We start from the raw sequence: 22,587 nt of genomic DNA, 5'->3' as shown, positions 1-22,587 counted from the left end.
GAAACCCTTCTCCTCCTCTGACCTGTCCAGTCCTCTTTTTGCAGGGAAAAAGATAACCACCCCCTGCTGTGCAAAGGGATGTCAGACAGTAAGACATTACTTGGAAAATGTATTAGCATGAACAAACTGATGAGGATAATGGATGGGAATGACAGAATGCGAGCACACGGAAAACAATTCAAGGTTACAGTAAAGGAAAATACGTTTCAAAGCTGTGTTTTGGGGACTTCAACCACTGCCAAATCAGGCAGCAACAGAGACAAGCCAGTATGCAAGTAAGGTCACACAATTTTAACTGACTACTAATATTTCCGTAGCAAGCTTGAAATCACTACTCCTAAGCCTTACCTGCATTTTGCACGTCCTGGCTATTTTGAAAAAGATTGTTGTAAGGGAAATGCTTCCCTTTCATCTCATTTTTCTGTTTCTGTTCAATAAAGCACGGAGATATAATGCTTATCCCAGTCTGCCTTGCAACTATCCTACCATAATGCATGAAGGTTGGTCAAACAGTCATCCCGTGAAATCAAGCTTACGCAGAAACGACAGCTTAAGCATTGGAAATTGAGTTGTTATTTATTACTGCAGGATCTGTAATTCGTGCTAACACTCCCTGCTGCAGTAATGATGCAACCAAAACAGAATATCCTACGTCAGTGACTAATTGAAGCCTGATCAAGAGAACATAGCCGTATGACATTAAATGGCTTATTTATAGGTTCTGTTTTCCTAACAATGAATCCAAACATTTACATGTAATTATTAGATTTCAATCCCAATAATAGGTTGGATATTGTTTCATTAAGTTATCTACAGCATACATTTCATTGCCAATGATTTGAAACCGGTTTGGTAATTTAGAATACGAAAACAGAAAGCAGTTTAATGATGGTGGATTTAGCAGGGTGCTCTGGTTTAACCCCAGCTGGTAACTAAGCACCACACAGCCTCTTGCTCACTCCCCCCCAGTGGAAATTAACTCTAAGATGAAAATTAACTCTATCCCAGCCAAAACCATCACACTGGGATATAAATTATGCTTGATTAACAGGTAAGGAAAAAAAGCAAGGGGCGGGGGGCATGTGTCTTAACAGTCTAACTAATTTAGTTAGTCTCTTTTCCTAGGCAGTGAATTCATAAACTAAAGGGTAGACTCTGTGCATTACATACCTGATGCCTGCTGCAAAACAGTGTGCTCCTGCACCTGCATGCTAGGGCCCCTCCCCGGTTTGGTCAAGCCTGAAGCACTTGATATAAACCAGGGATCTGCTGTTGGAATAGCACTTCTCATAATCCAGGCAAGGAGCCTAGTATCCCTTTATGGTAAAGTTTTCTAATGAAATAAATTCTGTGTTATCATGCCACGTGCACCTGACTGCTGGCAGTTTTCTCCTCTCTGCAGCTTCTGTCCCAGTTTTCAACCATGTGTCAGAGGAGTCGATGCCTCAGACTTGGCTCCTGCAAGCCGTACCTACGAAGCTGTGCAGGAGAGACATGGGAAGCCAAGCACGGCTAGTAGTGCTGCTCCTGGAACTGCTAGGCCTTTGTTAGTGAAGTGCACTTGGACTACAAAGAAAGTTACTGACACACATTCATGGCAACAAAACCAGATGAAAATTCAAAGAATAAAGAAGATGAAAAAGCTAAAAGTTGATGGACCAAAATGCTACGGGACAAGCAGCCACCCCCGCTCTCCCAGATTCTGACAAAAACCTACAAACCAGCAAGAAATCCTGCATATGCTTGGCCTGGCTAAACTGTATTAGAAGAATCAAAAAGACTTACACAGCCTGTGAGGATCTGATCTTTGCAGATATTGATCAGAGCTACCCCTAAATTAAGGCATTACATCTAGGAGCTTTGGGGGATAACTGAACATTGATTTCCATGCATAGAGAAGGGCTTGAGGGAGGAGTGCTGAAGGTTGTGCCGTAAGGGGACTCACACGGCCCTTCTCTGGAAGCACAGCTCTTGAAAGCAGCTTCTTTTTTCTCTGTTTTGGCTTCAGTGTTGCACATATTCGAATTTACCACCAGCAGAATTAGCTCTACAGCAAGAGGAAACAGAAATAGGTCGGGTGGGGGAAGAAAAAGGAAAGGAAAAAAAATTATTCACTGGATGATCTTACATTAGGGTGTCAAATCAAAGCCTGTATCTCCTATATCTTTAGCTGCTCTGTTGCATTTATTGCAGAAGCATATCTAAATATTAGAGCAAATTTATAGATTTCAACATTTTCAAAGTACTTTACCACCGAACTCTGAAATATCAAATAGATAGCAATGGGATTTGAAGCACAGGAGTTGGTTTCAAGTGATTCGCGTTGGAAATTTTAGGGGGAGTTAATAGATTGAAGGTCATTATAGAAATAGAATTGCATCTGAAAAAAAACTTCAGCACAGTTTCTGCTAAAGCAGAGCTACATTGTGAAGTCCGGTTAGAACAAGGCTCCACAGGACCTCTCAAAAAAATCCCAGTTCTTTAGCTAACCACATGCAAAAGCGTTTGCTTGGATAAGGCTAAAATACCCACTGGTCCACCGTAACCTTATGACAATTTTGAATAGAACAACAAGTTTTTCTTAAATTCAGTCCATTGCAAGCCTTCGTGCTTCTGTTTGCAGAGCCGGGGGCTGGCATCACTCAGCAGCACGAGGAGGAAGGCGGGCGGCGTGGGGCACCACACTACTGCAGGAAATATTCTTTCCTTTGTATCCCTGAGAGTAATTTCTGTCTGGCCAGAATTGGCGTTTGAAGTCTGGCGCATAATCACTAACCATGACAATTTCTGTCTGATGAGTGTCATGGACAGCAAATAGCGATAATACCCCTTTGTGATTGTGAAATAGTCTGTGGGCTAATAATTAATTACCACTGTCTGAATTCCACGTTTCCTTGCTCCAGAAATCAAGAGCGTGTTTTGCCAAGTTCCAGTTTACGCTCAGATCTGTCAACTGCAGACTTCAGCCTACTGCCTCCAAGATGCCTGAAATGGAAGACTATATAATGCAGGTGCCCATCTTGGTTTAAGATGGTTAAGTATACAGCGATTTTCCACTTATGTACATTATCTACATAGCCAGAGTAATATCTAGAAAAGCATGGGAGTCAGTGCATGGTCATAGGGACGACAGCTGAGCATAAGCTGTAGTCCTTCTCAGTACATTTTGCAGAATTTAATATTAAAAGATATCCAAAACTGAGCTGGACTGCTTGACCAGTTCACTTGCACAGCTAAACCACGTCCACTTCATCAGAAGGTGAAGATTCAAAAGTGAGCCAAGCGGGCTCAATTCAGAAAAGGTTTGCAGGTAACGTCTGCCTTTCGTTGCTGGCGGTCTGCACACATCCTCGTACAAACGCAACATCTTTCCTTCCGTGCTGTCAGGGCAATTATGCTTCAGCTTCCTCCTGTTTGGGCTGGCAGGTTGGCATACGTATCCTCAGGGCACCGTTCCACTCGCCAGATGCTCTATAAATACCGCCTCTTGGCTTGCTGCTTTCTCTGTCAGTGAAGTGCAGAGGCTTTGTACACAAGCAAAAACTCGTCCCAAGTGGCAACAAAGTAAGAATTTTGAGAACAACATTCCAAAGCTGTATAGAATACACCTGTCTCATTCTCTTTTCAGAAGACCTTCCCAGATTCAGGGACAATGCAAGACAAGTTCCCAGACATTTTCAAGTGTGTGTCAAAGGTATAAGCCACTGCCCCGCAATGCAAAATGGGTATTTCTTTAAATGTATAGCAAGCTTTCCAGCCTTCCTGAGTGACCCCTAACTTCTCACACCTTCAGTGACTGGGGAGGGGGGGAGAAACTACTGAGCCGACAAAATGAATGGCAGGGGGGGACCAAAATAAAAGAAGTAGAAGATAAAGTTTCAGTATGACAATTTTTCATGTGATGGAGACTTCCCACAAAGCTGCAGTCACTACTTGCAGCCGGTCAGCGCACTTTCTTTCAAGGGATTTACTAACAAATTCAGGACAGATGCTTTGGCTTCAGCATTTAATCTTTAAACCCATAGATAGCTCTGAACTCATAATGCAAGACCTTGTATCAGTTTCCAGTTTAATACCCAAGCTACTGCTTTACCGGACATTAAAGCAATAATTGAATACAGACTTGGGAACTGCCTTTACCTGCACACACAACTACTTCTGTAGGCCACGGACTTGCGATCTGGGGCCGAAGCTTAATATAAGATAAACTAGGCACTCTGCTATTATATGAGAAACCAAAACATTCCTGAGAAGACACAGATGAAAAATTAGCAACGCAATTATCATTACCAAAAGTAGGAAACTAATTTAAGTTTTTAATTCCAATCCTTTAAAGGTCGTTTTCTAACTTGCAAGTACTGAAGACAAATCCTACCCCGAAGGCCAACTTACTGCGGGTTCTTTTTTCTTTTTTGACTTTTGGAAACTACTTGCCTTGCAATAAGTAAGTAAAGAGACATGAGGTTGTTAAGTGGTCTGCATATTATCTTACAAGTATTTAAAGAGATTTGTGATAATGAGCTCTTCTAACAAAGGCACGCAAGATCCAACTACTGAAAACTTAAGCTGGAAAAAACAAAAATGGAAAGAATTTTTAAGAATTAAACTACTGGAATAATTCACGTAGGAAACGTATTTTAAAATGAGAAGTAGATGTTTAATGCACCTTGTCTGCAGTTTTATCGCAGCATCCGTATCTACTGTGCTTCTGCTAAAGCCGCTCACCAGCACTGCCCCTTACCAGGCTTTAGCCGTGGTTCTCTCCAGAAGGTGTTTCCCATGTATGCAACCATCTTAAGCCTTTCTCTTCACATCCAAACTGCAAGGCAGAGTAGCACAAGGACTGGAACAGTACAGCGATGCTGTAAAAGAACAAATTCCTTCACCAGCTGCAAAGCGTAAGGCTCAGACAGTTTATAACGAACACTGAGCGGCTCTAACACCTCTTTTCTGCTCTTCACCTCCCTCCCAGGCACGGCTGTGTGCGGTACGAGGAGGCCCACCATCAGGAGAGGACCTTTAAAAAAAATAAACTTATAGTAAATGCTCAGTTTTCATTGACAATTCTGGCAGAAATTTAAGTTACCACCTCATTACCTGGGGTTTTGTTTCCTCAGCCAAGTGCCCTTACGTTTGATACATGTGAACGCTATCTGATTGCTGGGAGTGCGCTGTTGAAAAGGTACATGGAGTTTAGACGGGAGAAGGTGGAAAAAAAAGCCAAGCACCTGGAAAACACTTCATTGCTTCTTTATTTAGATGCACCCACAGTACAGAGCCTCTTGAGCATGTGCAGAAGAGGAAGATTACACATTTATAGCTGGGAGCACCACTGAGTTCGAGTTTCTTTGATACCATTTTTAAGAAAGTAAACTATTTCCAAAGAATGACATTTGAATCCAAGAGCTTAAGACCTGCTTCTACTTTATCCAGAGGTGGAAGGTATTTTTATTATGACTTCGCTGTAGAGTAGAAGACATTTTCAGAGTCTGGTTGGACCAGTCTATATATTTTCATATGCACCTTTTAATATATATAAAAAAATGTTTCATTTTTCCCCCCTACCCACAGATAGTTAGATGCATCTAAGTTTAAAAACAGTAATGGACCAGAGCATTCCTATGGGGAAAAATGAACTTTTGCTGCCCTCTCCTGCTTAAACAATGAAATGCTAAAATATTAAGATCTATGAATCTAATGCTAACCTTGAAACAAAAAGCATGACAGGTCATTCGCTATACTACGATCAGAAATCGGACAACAAGAAATGTATCGGTACTATTTATATTTGAAAACTCCTCATCGTTACATGAGGTTATGAATACAACATATTTACAGTAAGCGATCCAAATAACAAAAACCTGTATTCAGAGAGGTCGTGATTAAAAAAGCGTATGCTCCTGTGGATGGGAAGCAACACTTAGATAAACGTTTTCAATCAAAATTAGTTCCATTCCATTCCCAGATACGGCTTCATAGACCTCAAAACGAAAAAACTGGGCTATACAAAATCTGCTGCACGTACCAACTAGACAAACTAATCCGTGGCTCACTCCAGAGCTGCCGAGGGAGGGGAGCAGGTAAGCCAAAATAAAACAGACACATGTAAATAACATTCTTCCATCTTGCGCATTGCCACCTTTGCCTTGTCTTAGGGCAACTGCTCTGGGGGGGGGGTTATTGTTACACAATTAAGAGAAAAGGCCATTTTTGTTATCCAAGAGAGAACTAAAAGCAAATTATTTCAGTTTTACTTGGAGGAAGAAGAATCCAGTCTTTCCCCGTCCTCACAAAACAACAGAGGTTTTTAAAGCTCCTCATATATTTTCCTTTCCACAGAGTGAGAGCCTGAGGCTGTACTTACACACATATAATGTAAGTACAGCTGCTGCGTTTCTTACTCAAGCAATTCTTGGCTCTAACACCCTCGATTTTTTCCATATATAGGAGGAGATAAAAAAATAAATTAAATCCTTTTATTTATGCTAACAAAACTGAGATTAAATTTACTGTAACCCTGCTAGCAAACGCTCCAATGGCATCAGAATACTTTTATTTAAAGCATTCCAACCTTTGGAAGAGAGACAAAAAACACTCAAAAGCAACGGAAGGAAAACAATAAGGGAGACTTGCAAGATGAAGAAAGCAATGTGTGCTCAATTTAAAGTATAAGAGAGGAACTTCACTTTTACAGCCGTTCTATCCCCATGACCTGATGCAATGCCCTAGTATTGAAAATGCAGCTCTGTCCTTTTAGCAGAGAGCATTCAATCCTTTCTCCTGAAACCAATATGGTACAGGACACGAGCGACCACCCAACAACTGCTGTACGAGCAGTTAATAAAAACATTTACACAAATAAAGGTAGTTTCTGGAACTCAAGAAGCAAATGAAAGCATAATTAAATAGACGCACTGATCACACTCGGGCCCATACGCTGCCTTCTTCTTCGCCTGCAACTCCAGCTGACAGCAATGGGAGCTCTGCAGAGCGGCAGGACATCGCATTTGGATTGCGGCAGTGGATCCAGGGGGTACGGTCGTATCATTGTGGCAAGTGCTTCTTCACGTACATCGCACAGTGCAACCTAGTGTCGTATCAGCCTTTCAGAGTCAAGTGACTAATATCACATCGTCTCATTCACTTTAACGAAACACTCCTTCTCGGAAGTGATAAATCATCTATAAACTTTAGATACTCCCCACTATCCCCACATCAGAGGTAACATCAGAGGTAACAAAATACTGTAACCCATCAGGTTCTCATCAGTTCTGTATGATCAATACCAGAATGTCATGTCAAAAGCAAAAATAGTTATGAACAAACAACACTCACCTAAACTCTAAGTACAGGACAAGGTGCTTTTTCTAATTTCACATCGCTGTGTTTTGCTCCACCAGGTGGAAAGCATGAGTCTTTTTTCCTCCGTTCTATCTCAGTTTTTCACAATTGAACATAGTCTTTAAGCATGAGTTTAAGTCCACCCTCTTGTAAAGCTTGATCATTTCACACAGAAATCGCACTACCAAATATTTTTTGGTAACAGAAATAAAAGACTGTCAAAATCAATGGGCTAAGGGACACGATTTGTTATAAATTTATTTAATCTTCAGTATTTCAGCTTGCACCTTTGCTTCAGCACTTTAAAATAAAATGTTTCAACTATGACAGTAACTGCCTACTTTACATTGCGTCCCAGTCAGTGTTCTTAAAAGAAGCTCATATTAATCCCATTAAACCATGTTGTGTTTGGTGTTGCATATGACTAGTTCCACTTTTTTTTTTCCAGAATTAACAGTGTCAAGTTTTTACAAAATCATTGAGTTTACAACATGTGCGTGTGCAGACCCAGGAGTACAAACTGTGACCTGATAATCCTGAAACAGTCAGTAGTCTAGGAGGGAATTCTTTTTTACCTCTTTTCCGTGCCTGAAAACATGAAAACTTCAAATCCTACTGTATATTTAAATGGTAGGAAGAAAAATATACAAGCCTGTATTTATACTGTATTTCTATCAATGGCAACAGGTCATAAATTCATGTTTGCAACTACCACAAAGACTCATGAACACCAATTCAGTTTTATACTGTAAATACTGCTGGATTGATGGTTTAGGATTATCAATTCACTGTTGTCATATGTCTATAACAGTTCAAAAGCATCCTGGAGAAAAATCCTGAAACACATACCTTTCGGTATATAATAATGCAACTGCATTAGCTAAATATATACTGTACATAAGTCTTATCAGCATTTTACCTACCAAAGATGTAAGATTCCACTTTCAAATACAAAGCAGATAGCCAATAATGTATACTTATAATACAGCCCTCTTCTTTTTGTTTTTGTTTTTTTTTTTCTTTTGTTTTAAACAATTTGGTCACAATGCACCTTTGATATAAAAGCATTTTAAACTTTATTATTAATACTCAGAACATTAGGATTTCCAGAATTTTTTTCAGTAGCATTTGTAGAACCACTTTTGGTAACAAATACAGTAGTTAGGAATGAGCATCCAGATGAGAATGCAGAAGTATATTATCCAGAATCCTTTCCAGCTAAGACCATAGGGCTGGTACTGTGATGAGTAAGAGTACTAGAACCACAAAAACACTATAAGTATGTTTCTTAGAGGCTACATCCTCTTTTGCTGGAACACTTTATAAATACATATTAAAAAGTAAGGCAACAACTCCAAACAGTCCAAACTTCTATTTCAACTGAACTTCCAATTAGATCCATGACCACTGGAGATCAATTTCGTGCTTGCACTGTTTAGCGTTTGTCTTTATTCTTTCAAAATGGTCCAATAAAAACATACTGTAATAATTTAGCAATTAGTATTTCTAAAACAACTCTGGTACACGTGTCCAATGCCATATCGCTAATACTGGTTAGGTACTGAAGTCCACGGTGTTACCGCTGCCCATTTTTAAAGGATTGTGGACACTAATATGGACTTGCAATAAATAGGTGCATGAATCCAAAGCTCCCTTTCCTACTATGTTTATCACCTACTTGTATTTTAACTCCTAATGTTCAAATTAAGGAAGCACCAGAAACAGCCTGGTACTAAAAGAATGCTCACACCAGTAAACAAAACTTTTATTCAGGACCAACATTTTTCACGGCCCTGATCTGAATGGACATTCAACTTATGAAGATGTGCAAAAGGAAAAAAAGTCAAATTACAGTAAAGTTATCCAGAGAAGGAGGATGTTACACAAACTCATAAGGAAATGACAGTCTTTCTTCTCTTTTACTATAAATACACATAACAGTTTAGCAGAAAGACAAGCTAAATTTTAAGATTGTTCACATTTGAAAGTTGTATTACACTCTCTGCTAATGATAAATAAGGAACAGGTCCTGACAATGGAATTTGACATCGCAATTTTCATCAACAGATCTTTGAAGACTGGTTTTAAAGAAGGGTTAAAACAATGATTATGTTTGCAAAGTTCTGAGAAGTCCATCTGCTGTCCAAACTTTGGATTAAAGTCCTTATTTTTTTCCTTTACTTAGAGACAGGTATATACAGTGCTGTTGTAATAATGAAACAAATGTGAAATCTACTGTAAAGTTGCACAATACAGAAAACTGTTGCTCCATCTTCTACTACATAAATGTGTGACTCCACAGGTTAATAATGCTGTTTTGTTTTTTTGTTAAGTTGGAATTATTCCATCACGTCTAAGACCTCTCTTTAATTCCAAATCCTCCAGTTTTTTCCACAGTTCTTCACGCTCCTTCTCTTTCTTCTTCTCACTGACAGATGAAATAAAACAAAGAGTTAGCAGGAGAGATGACTGTACACTATATATGTTAAAAACATGTAGTATATATAGTTGACATTAATTAGCAGCACTATGTTTGTTGAGTATATTATAAAAATTAACATTTCAGGACTAACTTGCATTTGATTATTTTCAAGTTTGTTTACTTAAGGTATTTTTTTAATCTTATAAATAACAGCTACTGTCTAAAACAAGCATTCCCTTACCCTTTTAGAATCACGGTTTATTCTTACATTGACTGGTAGCTTTTGTATAGCTCAAGTTTCATGTAGTTTTCATATAGTTCAAGTTACAAGATGTGTCTTTTGTTCAGTGATTTACTTTTTTTTCCTTACCAAATTCCTACAAGATGATCTATGTAGCATTTGCTTTAACAACAAACTTTAATGGTTGATTTGATAAAATTAAACAGCTAACCTAACATTTGCTTTACCTGCATTATTAGCTTTCTAAATATGCTGCCTCTGCCATAGCTTACTTTAAATAAATCTCCTTGATACTGCAAGGTTCAAAATGCTTTCAATTTCTATTATATCACCTTGTAGGTTCAGATGAAATGGAAATCTAACAATTACAGAGATACAGATTCTCTGCCAGTCACATTAGAATATTCTTGAGAAGTATTTCAGCGGATTAGAAACATTCCTACACATCTTGATTCAGTCCAAATGCCAACATCTGGCTCATTTATTTGAAATTTTAATTTCCCAAGAGTATTTTAAGCATATAAAAAATACAAACAACTTTCAGATAAATCCCTGATGAAAAGTAAAGGGGGAAAAAAAGTGCCCACTATCACTAGAAAGTATATAAAATTAAATCCAAGAACAAGTGAAATAGCCTGACATTTTCAGGCTACTTACCGATACTTATCTTCTAATCATTATGAAATACATGCCTGCTTACCTAAAAGACTGTTAGAGGATGATCACCTCATCCAACCTACCTATTTGACCTGTCATAGTCATTAATATTAAACATATTTCTCCTCAAGCTTTAAGTGCTATCAAAGCTACCCTTTTGAAATGTGGTTTTATTAAGATGCTAAAGATTTTTGGTGAACATTAAGGTAAATATCCCAGTTTACAAATTCAGGTATTTACATGTTTTAAAATAGTAAGCAGTAAACAAAAATGGTGGAATGGTTAGCACCAGCCTTGACAGGAGATACAACATCAGTAGGTTCAAGAAAAATCCTTTGTGCAGTTCAGTCACTAAACCTCACCCATTACCCAGACACAGGACATACTAGTACAGTGTCTGGCCCTGTTAAGAGCAGAGTTCCTCATCTTAAGGGGCAAAGTGCAATTGCATATTTATTTAAGTCACTGAGCTCCCTCAGTTAATGGCTGGATTAGGTGACCAGTCCTAACATTCTCTGCCTTTTCCGCTAAAAAACTGCACAGTGTTGTCTCAGCTGCACCAGCAGATTGAGCCTTATTTACCAACACCTAACTAGCATTCACCTGGCATCTTTGCTCAAATATATACACAAGTGTCTAAAAGTAAAGTACTGTATTAATGAACTAACCTGTTAAGTGTAATTTTTTTTTTGCATGTGTAAAACTTTGTATTTTATAACAACGAAGGAGAATGAAAGGAGAGTGTGACTCTGGTCACACATTTCAAAAAATAAGGCCTCCCAGAGACTTTAGGGTCTCTACTAACCTAACAAGGTCTGACAACATACTGTACCCTTTGCTTTGCTTGGGAAAACCCTGAGGCACAGAAAACACATATGACTTATAGAAAGTTGCAAACTGTTCAGAATTCCTGAAGTTCCCTTGTTTTTTTCACCTGATGCTTTGGATAAGCTGAAACTTTTGAGCAAAGATGCTGCACTGTAATTGGAAAACAAAGATTAAGGAAAATAGGAGAAAATACAAGAATCATTCTACTAGGGTGGAACTAATGATCATATGCGTGGTGTATCTAATGGATCGTGCATGCTGAAAGACTCAGATACAGCAAGACCTCTGAATAAGAAATGAAAGGGTTGAGAGATGCCTCTTTGCTTTAAGAAAACATCTAGCCTAAAAACAGTAGTTTGGAAAATTAAATCTTAGGGTTTTCCCTTATGTCTCTTTCCAAACCTCAATATAACTTTTTTGAAGTCTTTAAGCAAAGTGTTACCCTTAAACCCTTGTTTTTCTTTTATTATTGAAGAACTTGATACATTTAAGTCTTTTTGAATGGGTCAAAAGGAATTTCATGAATAATGTGGATTCCCAAGCAATGCAATGGGTGCTGTATTTCATAAGGGGTAGAGAACAACCTGTACATGATGTTATTTTACATCTTGCAAGGAGAAGGCTAAAGAGCATGCAAGGGATAAAATGAGGCATTGTGTCTATTATGCATGAGATTATGCAATTGCATCTGAGTGTAAGGGAAAAACTAAACAGCAGGCCTTATGCACAGCTGACAAAAAAAGCTTTAAAAAGTTACCGCTGACGATCTGACTTGTAAGTGGCTGTCAGCTCGTCAAACATGGTGCTGTTCATTTCCATAAATGCCTTCAACACATTGTAGACTAAAGCCACAATAGCCCTGTGAAACATTAAAAAAAAAGAAAGAAATGAAGAAAGGAATCCATTAATTTCAGGTGAAATCAAACGTGAAATGAAAGTGTCTTCTCCTACCGGCATTTCTGTGACCATTCTGCTCTTGCAAGTATCATAATGTAAATTCTTTGATTTCAGTGAAACTACTTTTGATTAACATTTAAAGGTGAGAATCAGCTTTCATGTCTCTACTGACTACTTAGATGGAGCAAACCAATACTCTAGGGTAAAAGGTAACAACAGAAAGCTATTACATATAACTACAGACTCTTGCCTCATGCTGTGGAGCAATTCTGAATGGAACTCCAGGGATTTAGATCATCAATGCTGGCAGAAGGAATAGAATTTAAACAGAAAATGGGAGTGATTCATATTTCCTTATGATTTTTCTATGAAGCTGAATATTCAGTGCTTCTATGCAAAATACAAGGCTGTATTTCAGGAGTGATTTCCCTGTGCTCATACATTTCATATTCAGTTTCACTTTGGTACAGCAAAAAACTCTTTTAAAAAAAACTACAAATCTTTCAGATCAGTGCTGCAGTACCTGTGTAAAACTCTGTGTATGTGTGTATACATAGATAAAAAAGAGATGTATACATTTACATATATATAAAAATACATAATATCTATGTATCTCTCTCTCTCTAACCTCTGCCTGCTTTGCTTATTGCTGTTCTTGATCTTACCCAAGGGCCAATACACCACTGCTTATTTGAATTTGAGTTGGTTAATTGGATAAAATATGACAGGCATGATCTGTTCATACCAGAAGAAATTATGTGTAATAATTTCAAAAATGCAAAGGCATTCTGTCCCACAAAGGTTCAAAAAAAGATAGAGTCATTTTATTCTTTCCTACCATCTGACTGGATAACTAACCTAAAATATACTAGAACTTCCAAAGTAAGATGGGTCTGCCAATAGTCTGATTATCCAGGGGTCAAAATTCCCTTCTGGCAGAGCTGAAGATAAAGAAACAACAAAGCAACTGAAAAGGGAGAAGGGAAAAAAAAAAAAATCTAAAAAACTTTCAAAAAACTTTCAAAAAATTTGGAACGGATTCTCAGTCAAGAATCCCGGTTCCTGATCCACTACTATGATTGTCACATTCAGACATAGGGCTGCTTAAGAAACAGCTCTTCAGCCAGGACACAGTGAATCAACGTTACAGGTGCCAGGAACCTTTGGAGCTAACCTATACCGCAGACAAAGTATGTGCCCTTTCCCTCACACCCCTGTCTGTCATACACATCTTTCAATTAACTTTCATTTTTGTTGCCTGCATTTAAAAATATTCTTATACATACAAAAAGCCTTTAAATACCTTCTTTATTTTACATGTATCTTAACCTGGCTTGTGTGTCAAAGGTACAAAATTCCTGCAGGTATGAAAACTCTGTGAACTGGGATACTGGAATATTCTCATTACCAGAAGCATCCCAGTGCATCGTATAAAAGGTTGGGCAGGAGCACAGGCAGGTGGGAGACTGGTAATGAAGAAACCATGCCATTGAAAGTGTCTTTTTGTGACCAGAGTTAGCTACAGAAGCCTTCCAGTAGCATTAGATTCATCATGTAAGCACAAACTTGAGAGTTTGGCTAGGTACAGAACAAAAAGACCAATGTTTGAAAAGATGAAATATTTTACAAATATTTTACAGTAAGGTCATAAAGCAACTGGGACCTGAACATAGCACAGCTTGTTAAAAATAATGGGTTTACTAACTGGTAATCATCTTGACTTAGAAGAACCTTTCAACTATAGTACAGAATACATGGCATCTAACTATATTGGTGTTTTTCATTAAAACACTTTCTACTAGGTCATTGAGTTTAATAATAAAAATCCCAAATTAAAAGGACATCAATATGAAGCAACTGCTCTATTACTGTGCCAGTACCAGAGGTTGTCAGTATCATCCGTGACACAGCCACAAAGCTTCATTAATGCCAAGCAATATTCTTCTAGACAATTTACGATCAGGCTTAAGACGTCAACCAGTTTATAAAAAACTGTGTGGGAGAAATGCTTGATGAGCAACACTTTTTCTTCAATAACAATGTAACTTCTAATTTCTCTTTTTTCTTTCCAACTTGTGAGAAGGCCTATTTTTATCCCATAAGGTACTGATTTTTGTACACATACTAGATAATTAAAAACACTTTGAGACAAGCTCAAGTATAGACTAATTTATACTGGCATTAACAGAGTTGCACCTGCTCATACCAGCTTTGAATACGGATCTCTCCCATTCAGATGTTCTTCAGCAGACATTCCCTCAGTTTATCAGTAGTATGCCAAATGGTAAGATAAAGTGTAATGGCAAAAACTTACGGATTCCAGTGTTCTTTAGAAATCCTATAAAGGCTGGAAAACATGATGGGAAGTATAACATTTGAATTCTCCTCTATCAAACTCATGATGTATTCATTATTCCAATAATACAGCGCTCTTTCAGCCACCTTTGAGTCAAAGGGAAAAAATATTAACAGGAATTCAGATACCTGTAATTTTGTAATTTTCTGAAGGAAAAACAAATCACAGAGAAATTTCACAAAGATTAATTAAGAGGAATCATTAACTTTGGAATTAAAAGTCTACTTCAATCAGTAGCACAACATGCATTAACAGAATGAAGTTTTTATCCTATAATTCAGATCCCACAGCATCCACTCTTTCTTTCCCCTGAGCAATATGTTGTTACTCAGTGAAGACCAGGTGCAGGCACTGCATTAATGCTGCAGCTGTGGAGGGGAAGGGAGAGCAGACAGGACTTCCCATCACCCCTTTCCCTCAACCCTGTGACTGCAATCAGAAGGCAAAGAGCAGTGCCGGGATACCAGAGGAAGGAGACAGGGAAAGGCCCAGTAGCTGGGCTGAATGAGGGAGAGATCTTACATGTGAGGAAGGTGCCAATGATAATAATCACCTTGGGGAGGAGCTGGAGTGGGTAGGAGGGAAAACACTAATATAAATTATGCTAAAAACAAATGTAGTCCAAGGCAGAGCCAAAACCAGCCACATCTGCCTTTGTGCCAGGATAGGTCACCTAACTTAATATGGAGACACAACAGGCCATAAATCCTGTCTCCTCTTCACATATAATTCAATTTAAATCCTGTTCATTCCTCATCTTCCTGTTACACAATGTGAAGAAAACAGGCTATGGGTTCGATCACCTCTAACCAGACATCTCCTTACAGAAGGAAATAAGTAGGAAAACAAGAATGCTGCACAATACTGCACTAAAAAAGGGAGCAAATACATCCTACATGGTATCAGTCCAAAGGGCATACGGTGAGTACCCATCACCTACAGTCAGAAGGGCTCGACGTTTGCTTGGATACAGTTTAAGGCCTTACATGGCTCAGAACGGCAAGTCCTGTGCTGTAACCCCAGATACACCTAACAAGTTAGTCATGGAGCTGAGAACTAAACTTCCACTGCAACATACCCTCTTCAGAAATCTGGAAGACAAGTATTGAAAACCACATAACATAGAGTAATACTTATATTTGGGGGGGTGCTACGTTTGAAATTGAGACTATACGTTCCTATACAAGCAATAACCTCTACCACTGACCTGGAAATGAGGGCTAGAGACACACTTGGCGATTTGTTTAAACAAGGGTTCCTGGATTTTGACAAATTGTGATGGTTCAATTACATCCAAGATTTCCTCCAGCTCTCCTAGGAACATGACCTAAAGACAAGGAAGGAAGAATTGTATATAAAACCTCTGAATCATCTTGATCAGCAAAATGCTGGTAACTCAAATTCTACCACTTCAGGGAGAAATGGAAGCCTCACTAGCTCAGCAAGACCCTCTCTCAAAAAATGTGATCAGTTCTACCTTTAGCAGCTGCTCAGTTCAGTCTCTTAAAAGAAGGAGGATGAGTGTGTGCAAATGCTGTATTTAAAGTAGCCCTTTACAACAAAATTCAGAATTGCACCAGTATATCCATCCTGAAAACCTGGCCTCATGCAGACAAAGGCTTAAAACTAAGGAGAGTCTCTTAATTTTACCTCATTTTTGGAAGCAATATTCAAAACAACGGTTTGCTGTGTGACAAAATCTCATTAGGGAAACTCAGATTTTCATCAAGAGTTTGACATAAATATGCAAATGTATAACTCCATCTTTTAAGTGTTTAGTAGGTAAATGCCAGACAATAAAATACCTTTCACCCTCCCTGGAAAAATACTATCCTCACATCTAAACAATGCCAAATCTAACGGAGTTTTCCAATCTATCCTCAACTATGTTTACTTTCTCCTTTCTAAAACAAGAAGAAATTCTCTGCAGAAGAAACAGTGCAAACAGTGCTTATTTTGTGAATAGAAAGCATGGTTATCACACTCTTCTCTTCATAGTCAAAACAGTCCAAAAAAACCAGAATTCAGGTATGGAAAAATTACCTACAATCACTTACCAAGATTCACCAGAGCATGTGCTATCTACCTGGAAATACCTGAAGTTTCCCTGACTATTGTGTTGTAGAAAAAAATAACTCTTACATTTTGCTAATACCAGCATATCACTTACCTCTTTCTGACTGCAGGTTTTGGGCCAGAATTTCATTAAACCTCTAATGACCTAAATAGGAAGGAGAAAAAAAAGTTAGACTTTTTATTTTTGTCTCACACAGGGTAAGCTGTTTATGATGAGGGGGGGGAAAAAAAGTATGAAAGAAATATTTACTGGTTCTGTGAGTGAGGGGTCTTTCTCCAGAAACTGTACTATGCAATATGCCAGCTGTGAGAAGGTAAAGATTTAAGAAAATTAAGTTAGAACATTTCTATAAAAGGAACCACAAAGGAACAATTTTTTAAAGGAGAGAGACTCAAGGCAAAATGCTATACAACTTTCTCAAATTGCATCCAATTTTAAATTGAGATGCATAGTTTGCACTGTGCAAATCCACTCAGAGTTCAGTTCATAAGAAACAACAGAACACATTACAAGAAAAAATTAGGGTGACAAAGTAGCATATACAATAAAAATCAGAGCAACTTGGAATTCCAAATACAGTCATACAACCAATGTTTTGAAGCTTCTGTTACACTCTGAAACTGCGTCTTTTTACACATTTTATACATCAGCAAAATCATGAAAACTCTTGCAAGACGAGCCAACGCAGCTAAAACCTGGAATAACATATTTAGAAAGCACAGCTTTATCAGCATAAGAAAGACTGCACTACCTGAAATCAGAGAGAAAGGCAATAGGTATCGCTTATCAGAGGAAAAATTACATCATAAAAGCTGAATGTATAAAAAGATATATCAGAGCACAAATGCAATATTAAGAAATCTGTGAGGAAGAATGTTAAAGATTATACAAAAATGTGGGTATTAGTATTCAGAAATTTGCCACGGTGAAGAAAAGCCCTGACAGCACAAGACTAAGGAAACCCACACATCCCGAACAGAGGGAATGGGAAAGGCAAACTTGTGAGAATGAGAAAAGAGCGGAGAGAAAAACCTAAAGAGATAGTTTAACTACTAAACAAAATCCCCAGAATAGCACAGATGTATGTTACACTTTTAATTATCTAATCAGAACAGAAGGCATTTATCATACAAAGCACATTAACTAAAAAATCTATTGCATTTTTTCCACATTTCGAAACCTTCCCCCCGCCTTTTATGCACAATTAAATTTCCAAAGCAACCTTAAAAACATATATCATTCTAACGAAGCAGAAAATAATTTTATAATTTCTACCTGTGCATGGAAGAGTGATAAACTCCTGACAGTATGTAAAGGGATCAGCACCTTCACCAGAAACTGTTTATGCTCTGCCTTAAGAGGTAAAGCAAAACCATTGATAATACTAGAAATTAGAAGAGAAATATCTGTTAGTGTTATCAGCACAGAAAGCATTCTTGAGGTCTGAACAAGCACTTTCTAGATTAAAATAATTTAGCAGTCAGCACCTGTTTACAAATAGCAGGCTCATGCCATTTGTAAACAGGTGCTGACTTTTGTCCTGCTCTATATTAGCAGTGCAGCCCATATCTAGGTAGCAGTTCAGCTCCGACTTAGGAATAATCATATAAACAGCTGCACAAACCTGTTGCCCAAACAGATAAGACCTTGCCTGTGTGGCCTGTAAATTCCTGTAAGCAAGGTGTTCTTGAGTAATTAACTTACCAGAATTAGTTTTACTGAACATATTCACGCTGTTAAGTGTGTTTAAAAAAAATAAATTCTGCAGCGTGTAAGAATGAAGTGCACAAAATTTAACACACACACACACACACAAAATCAACCCAACTCTTCTGGCTGTAACTTGCATCCAGTTATATACTCTTGGCAAAGATGTGACAGAGATTTGCACATTGGCTTAAAGATGAGCATGTGCACACATCTGTTTTCAGAATCAGGGCTTATAGTAATACTTTTTCCAAATCCAACACTATTCTGACGTGTCCAGAAGGGAAGTTTGAGATAGATAATAAATAAAGACTCGTTTACCTTCCTAAAATTTCCAACAGTTCAGCTACGCCATTGAAGTGTTCAGTTTCATAAACAAATCTAAAAAAAAGAAAAGTTAAATATAAGTAATATATCAGTTTCCTAAAATGTTCATAAGCAAAAAGTACCTTCTCCCACAACTCACCGTAGAAAAATATTATTAATCTGTTTTCGGATAAATGCTCTAAGACCCAGAAACTTGCCATAAATTCTGTGCAAGACTGTTTTTAGGTAGTCTCGTTCTCGAGGGTCTTCGCTGTCAAACAGCTCCAACAGCTGTGTTTAAAGGAAAAAGAGAACTGAAATAGTAGACATTTAACAAGTATGACACACAGACTTCTATACACGAGTTAAATTCATGAAAGCACATGCATGTAAGAATGTGATATCCATGTTACCCAAGGTGTAGAAATACAGTATTAAAAAAACCTGTTGTAACGCCAATACAACATCACAAAACTCAGTTTAATTTCTACTTCTGACATAGAACAACTTTGGAAATCTTCAAACAACTAATAAACTTGATTAACTGGCTCCAAAATGCTGCCTGCCTTCTGCCCAAAAATAAATAAAATAAATTCTTACATGCTGTCATATCTACAAAAGACGACAGTTTACCTCTTACCATCCATTCCTTCACTCTGCAGAACTAAAAGATCCTCGTTTGCTCTAATATTCTGTTCCCACAACATTGCGTCAAGGTCAAATTTTTCTAATTGCTTTTCATTTTTATTATGAGCTCTTAAGCCTTTCTAGTGATTTCATGGCCTTCACACTGTGGAAAGACTCAACAGTGAAGTCTATGCCAGCACTGGATCTGCTGTTACAGGACCTCCACCAATTGACACAAATCAAAGCATCAGGGGAATTAATCCTCCAGGCTGAACAAAATGGTAACGTCAATATCCCATACAAAAAACCAACCAAACCAACCAAAACCCCCAAAACAACAACAAAAAACCGGAACACCAACCCCCCAAAAACCCAAACAAAACCCAAAATCAACCAAAAAAAAACCCCTAAGAACAGCAACCCCACCTTTACTAAATAACTCTTAAATAAGATTTTAAAACAGCAAATGTATTATGTGGTACTCAGTCTAAAAAAATGCCATCCAGTATCTTTTATTGCACAAAATATATCCCAAAACACTGACACTGGAAGTTGCCTCTAAGAATTAAGGCATGAAATGAGCAGCAGGAGTATCACCTGCAGACCTTTGTTCTATCTCCCTCGAATGCTCTACCACAAAAGTATGAGCTTCCTCCTACCCCTTCTTCTTCATCTTTTTTGACTCCACAACACTGGCTATTCTGGCAGACATTTGGACTAAGTTAGAAGGTAAACTTTATGTAGAACCAAACCAAACAACCAAAACCAAAACACACCCCACCCCCTACCCCCACTAAATGCACAGAGAATCGGGAAGTTTAAGGTAGTAACTACAAGCAACCAGTATCTCTCTTGCATGAAAAAGAAAGCAACTTCCAACCAGTACCTGTCTTGCAAGAGAAATAAAGACAGTTTGCTAAAGAGGTCTTACAAATGTATAAGGTGCTGTCAGAAATTTATTACAGGAATGGTATAAAACAAAATGATCTTGGATTCACAAACAGATAAATTATAAATACCTATTACAAGTAGGTAAGTCAGTGTATGTATACTCCCTGATCTCCGTTAAACTGGTACACAACTTTGAGGAGATGAAAAAAGAAAAAAAAAAAAACAAAAGACAGGAAAACATGATTAAAGCTGCCTGAGATTTTGCTTTATAACATCCAGGTTTAAGACTGATGTACGTATTCTTCTTCATTGTTTTGGACGCTTCTGTAGCTTGTCATGAGATCCCACTATCTTTTCCTTGCAGTAAGAATCTGTGGTGGGAATTTTATGAGGAAACAATGAGGTTTGTCAGCTGCCCTCCAGAGGTTATAAACACGCTGCTTTTTTCAATTAGTTCTACAGTTAAATAAATAGTCACCTCATCCTTCCCCAAATAGCAAGTTTCACCCAAAGACAGCAAACAGCTGGAAACAGTTATGTTTTCACTTTTCTTACTGGATTGCTTTTAGGAGCAAAATATTTATATTTCCAGTTCTGTTATACAAATCCTTATTCAGCACTGCTGAACTAAGACTCGGTCTCTCATTTAAAAGAAAAAAAAAAAAACAATTATTTGGATATGTCCGATTTGTTACCAGGTTTCAACAAAGAAGTCTTATTTTTAAGCTGCGAGACTTCCATAATTTACTTGATTATTCTGACACTAAACATACATAGAAAAGGGAAATAAATTTTCCAAAATAGCAACCTACATAATACAGACACTTGTGGATATATTTGAAGAGTAAGTCTCTTAGCAACCACTGCCAACCATTTCAGGCTGTCTATAAGCAGCCTTTAGAAATTAACAGTTACACTGTTAAGTACAGCTTTTTATCAAAATCAAAACATACAGCTGAAAGCCAGAGACACATCTATATTCAAAAAACAAAAGCAAAAAGCAAGCAAACAAGATTGAAAACTGCCCATGAAAAAGCTGTATCATTTTTTCATAGAGGCATTCTTACTGCCAAGAAACACTTCATTAAAGCTCCTCAAATTTAAAAAAAAAAATTTAGAGAGAAAGCTGATTTCAAAGACTTGTGCTGTCAGTGTCATGAAACACCAAAAATGCTTAATGTTCCTAAGTCTCAAACCAGTTTCCTATGTAAGTGAACTTTAGTCACAGATTCTTAGCTGTTACTCTAGACACGCAATAAATACAGAAGCGGAAGGACACCCCAGTTCCTACAGGCTAAACACAAACATTTATACACATGGAAATATATCTACCTGCATGTGTATATAAAGCTCAACAGAACTTTTAATAGAAAAATGTTAATTTTAAATTGACAACACTTGAGCATAGCAATATATAAGAATGCATCACCTAACCACGTGGCAAGAACTTACGAGTTCTTAGAATTCTTTTGAACTCTTAATTGTCGTAACATACATTTTCGGATATGTAGGTTGTAGGTTTCAAAATCTCGTATTTCCCTCTTTCAGTAGATACCATTTGTCCATTCAGTAGATTTATTAAAGATTAACAGGACTAAATAAAAAAAAAATTAAAAATCCTTCTTTCAGACCTATTCCCCTGTGCCAAATTGTAACAGGCCTGAATGCCGTGTGTGAGATGCCACCAGTCATGATCAACTTCAGCAGCACATTAACAGGAGCATCAAGGAATTTTTTCACTAGATTTTGAAGCAGAACATAAGCATTCCTTCTAATGCAATCCTGCTATATGTAAAGCAAATAAAATCAGTCTGGAAAAACCTGTCAAGAGTGACTACCGCCCACGCATATTCTTAGATCTCCACTAGGTACTGGGTGATCAGATCGGTGCGCCGCTTTGTTCAAATCAGTATTTAGATGAACAAAAAGGAAACTCCACCACAGAGGTTTGATCCAGATGAAAAATGCTCTTGCATTTAAAAGATGGATAAAATAAAAACTTAAGCATATCCCATCGCTTTTGTAGGGTGAAGAAGGTCTTGTGATATTAGTAAGGAAATTGAAGTCCCTTCTTTGAACCTCTGAATTTAAGGACAGAAATTGCTCTCGTAGCTATGTTTTACAGGTATTCTTCATACGAATAACATGCAACTACAACTAAAGCACTACTTTTATTGCCTGAGCACTAGAGAGAAAAATAAAAGCCCCATGACAAGGGGGTGGGAGAAAGGTTTTCA

The 22,587-nt window shown here is 37.8% G+C and overlaps 1 protein-coding gene across 10 annotated transcripts in view; it reads right to left on the bottom strand.

Moving 5' to 3' along the window:
* Nucleotides 1–7,574: 7,574 nt before the first annotated feature.
* The window catches only part of PPP2R5E (protein phosphatase 2 regulatory subunit B'epsilon), a 73,722-nt gene continuing 58,709 nt past the window's right edge, over nucleotides 7,575–22,587 (bottom strand). For 7 of the 10 annotated variants that reach the window (XM_075104133.1, XM_075104135.1, XM_075104131.1 and 4 more), the window contains 9 exons: nucleotides 18,993–19,123; nucleotides 18,848–18,907; nucleotides 18,095–18,203; nucleotides 17,069–17,122; nucleotides 16,913–16,963; nucleotides 15,950–16,069; nucleotides 14,701–14,828; nucleotides 12,247–12,348; nucleotides 7,575–9,769 (listed from right to left, as the gene is read on the bottom strand). In XM_075104133.1, coding sequence (XP_074960234.1) covers nucleotides 9,670–9,769; nucleotides 12,247–12,348; nucleotides 14,701–14,828; nucleotides 15,950–16,069; nucleotides 16,913–16,963; nucleotides 17,069–17,122; nucleotides 18,095–18,203; nucleotides 18,848–18,907; nucleotides 18,993–19,123 — 855 coding nt within the window. In that variant the 3' untranslated portion in view covers nucleotides 7,575–9,669. The remainder of the gene's footprint in view (nucleotides 9,770–12,246; nucleotides 12,349–14,700; nucleotides 14,829–15,949; nucleotides 16,070–16,912; nucleotides 16,964–17,068; nucleotides 17,123–18,094; nucleotides 18,204–18,847; nucleotides 18,908–18,992; nucleotides 19,124–22,587) is intronic. The other 3 variants (XM_075104137.1, XM_075104136.1, XM_075104132.1) reach the window with 1 other exon arrangement.

Source organism: Phalacrocorax aristotelis, chromosome 9, assembly GCF_949628215.1.
Source record: "Phalacrocorax aristotelis chromosome 9, bGulAri2.1, whole genome shotgun sequence".
NCBI lineage: Eukaryota > Metazoa > Chordata > Aves > Suliformes > Phalacrocoracidae > Phalacrocorax > Phalacrocorax aristotelis.
The sequence above is the reverse complement of the archived record's forward strand: the minus strand, read 5'-3'. Positions and strand labels throughout refer to the sequence as shown.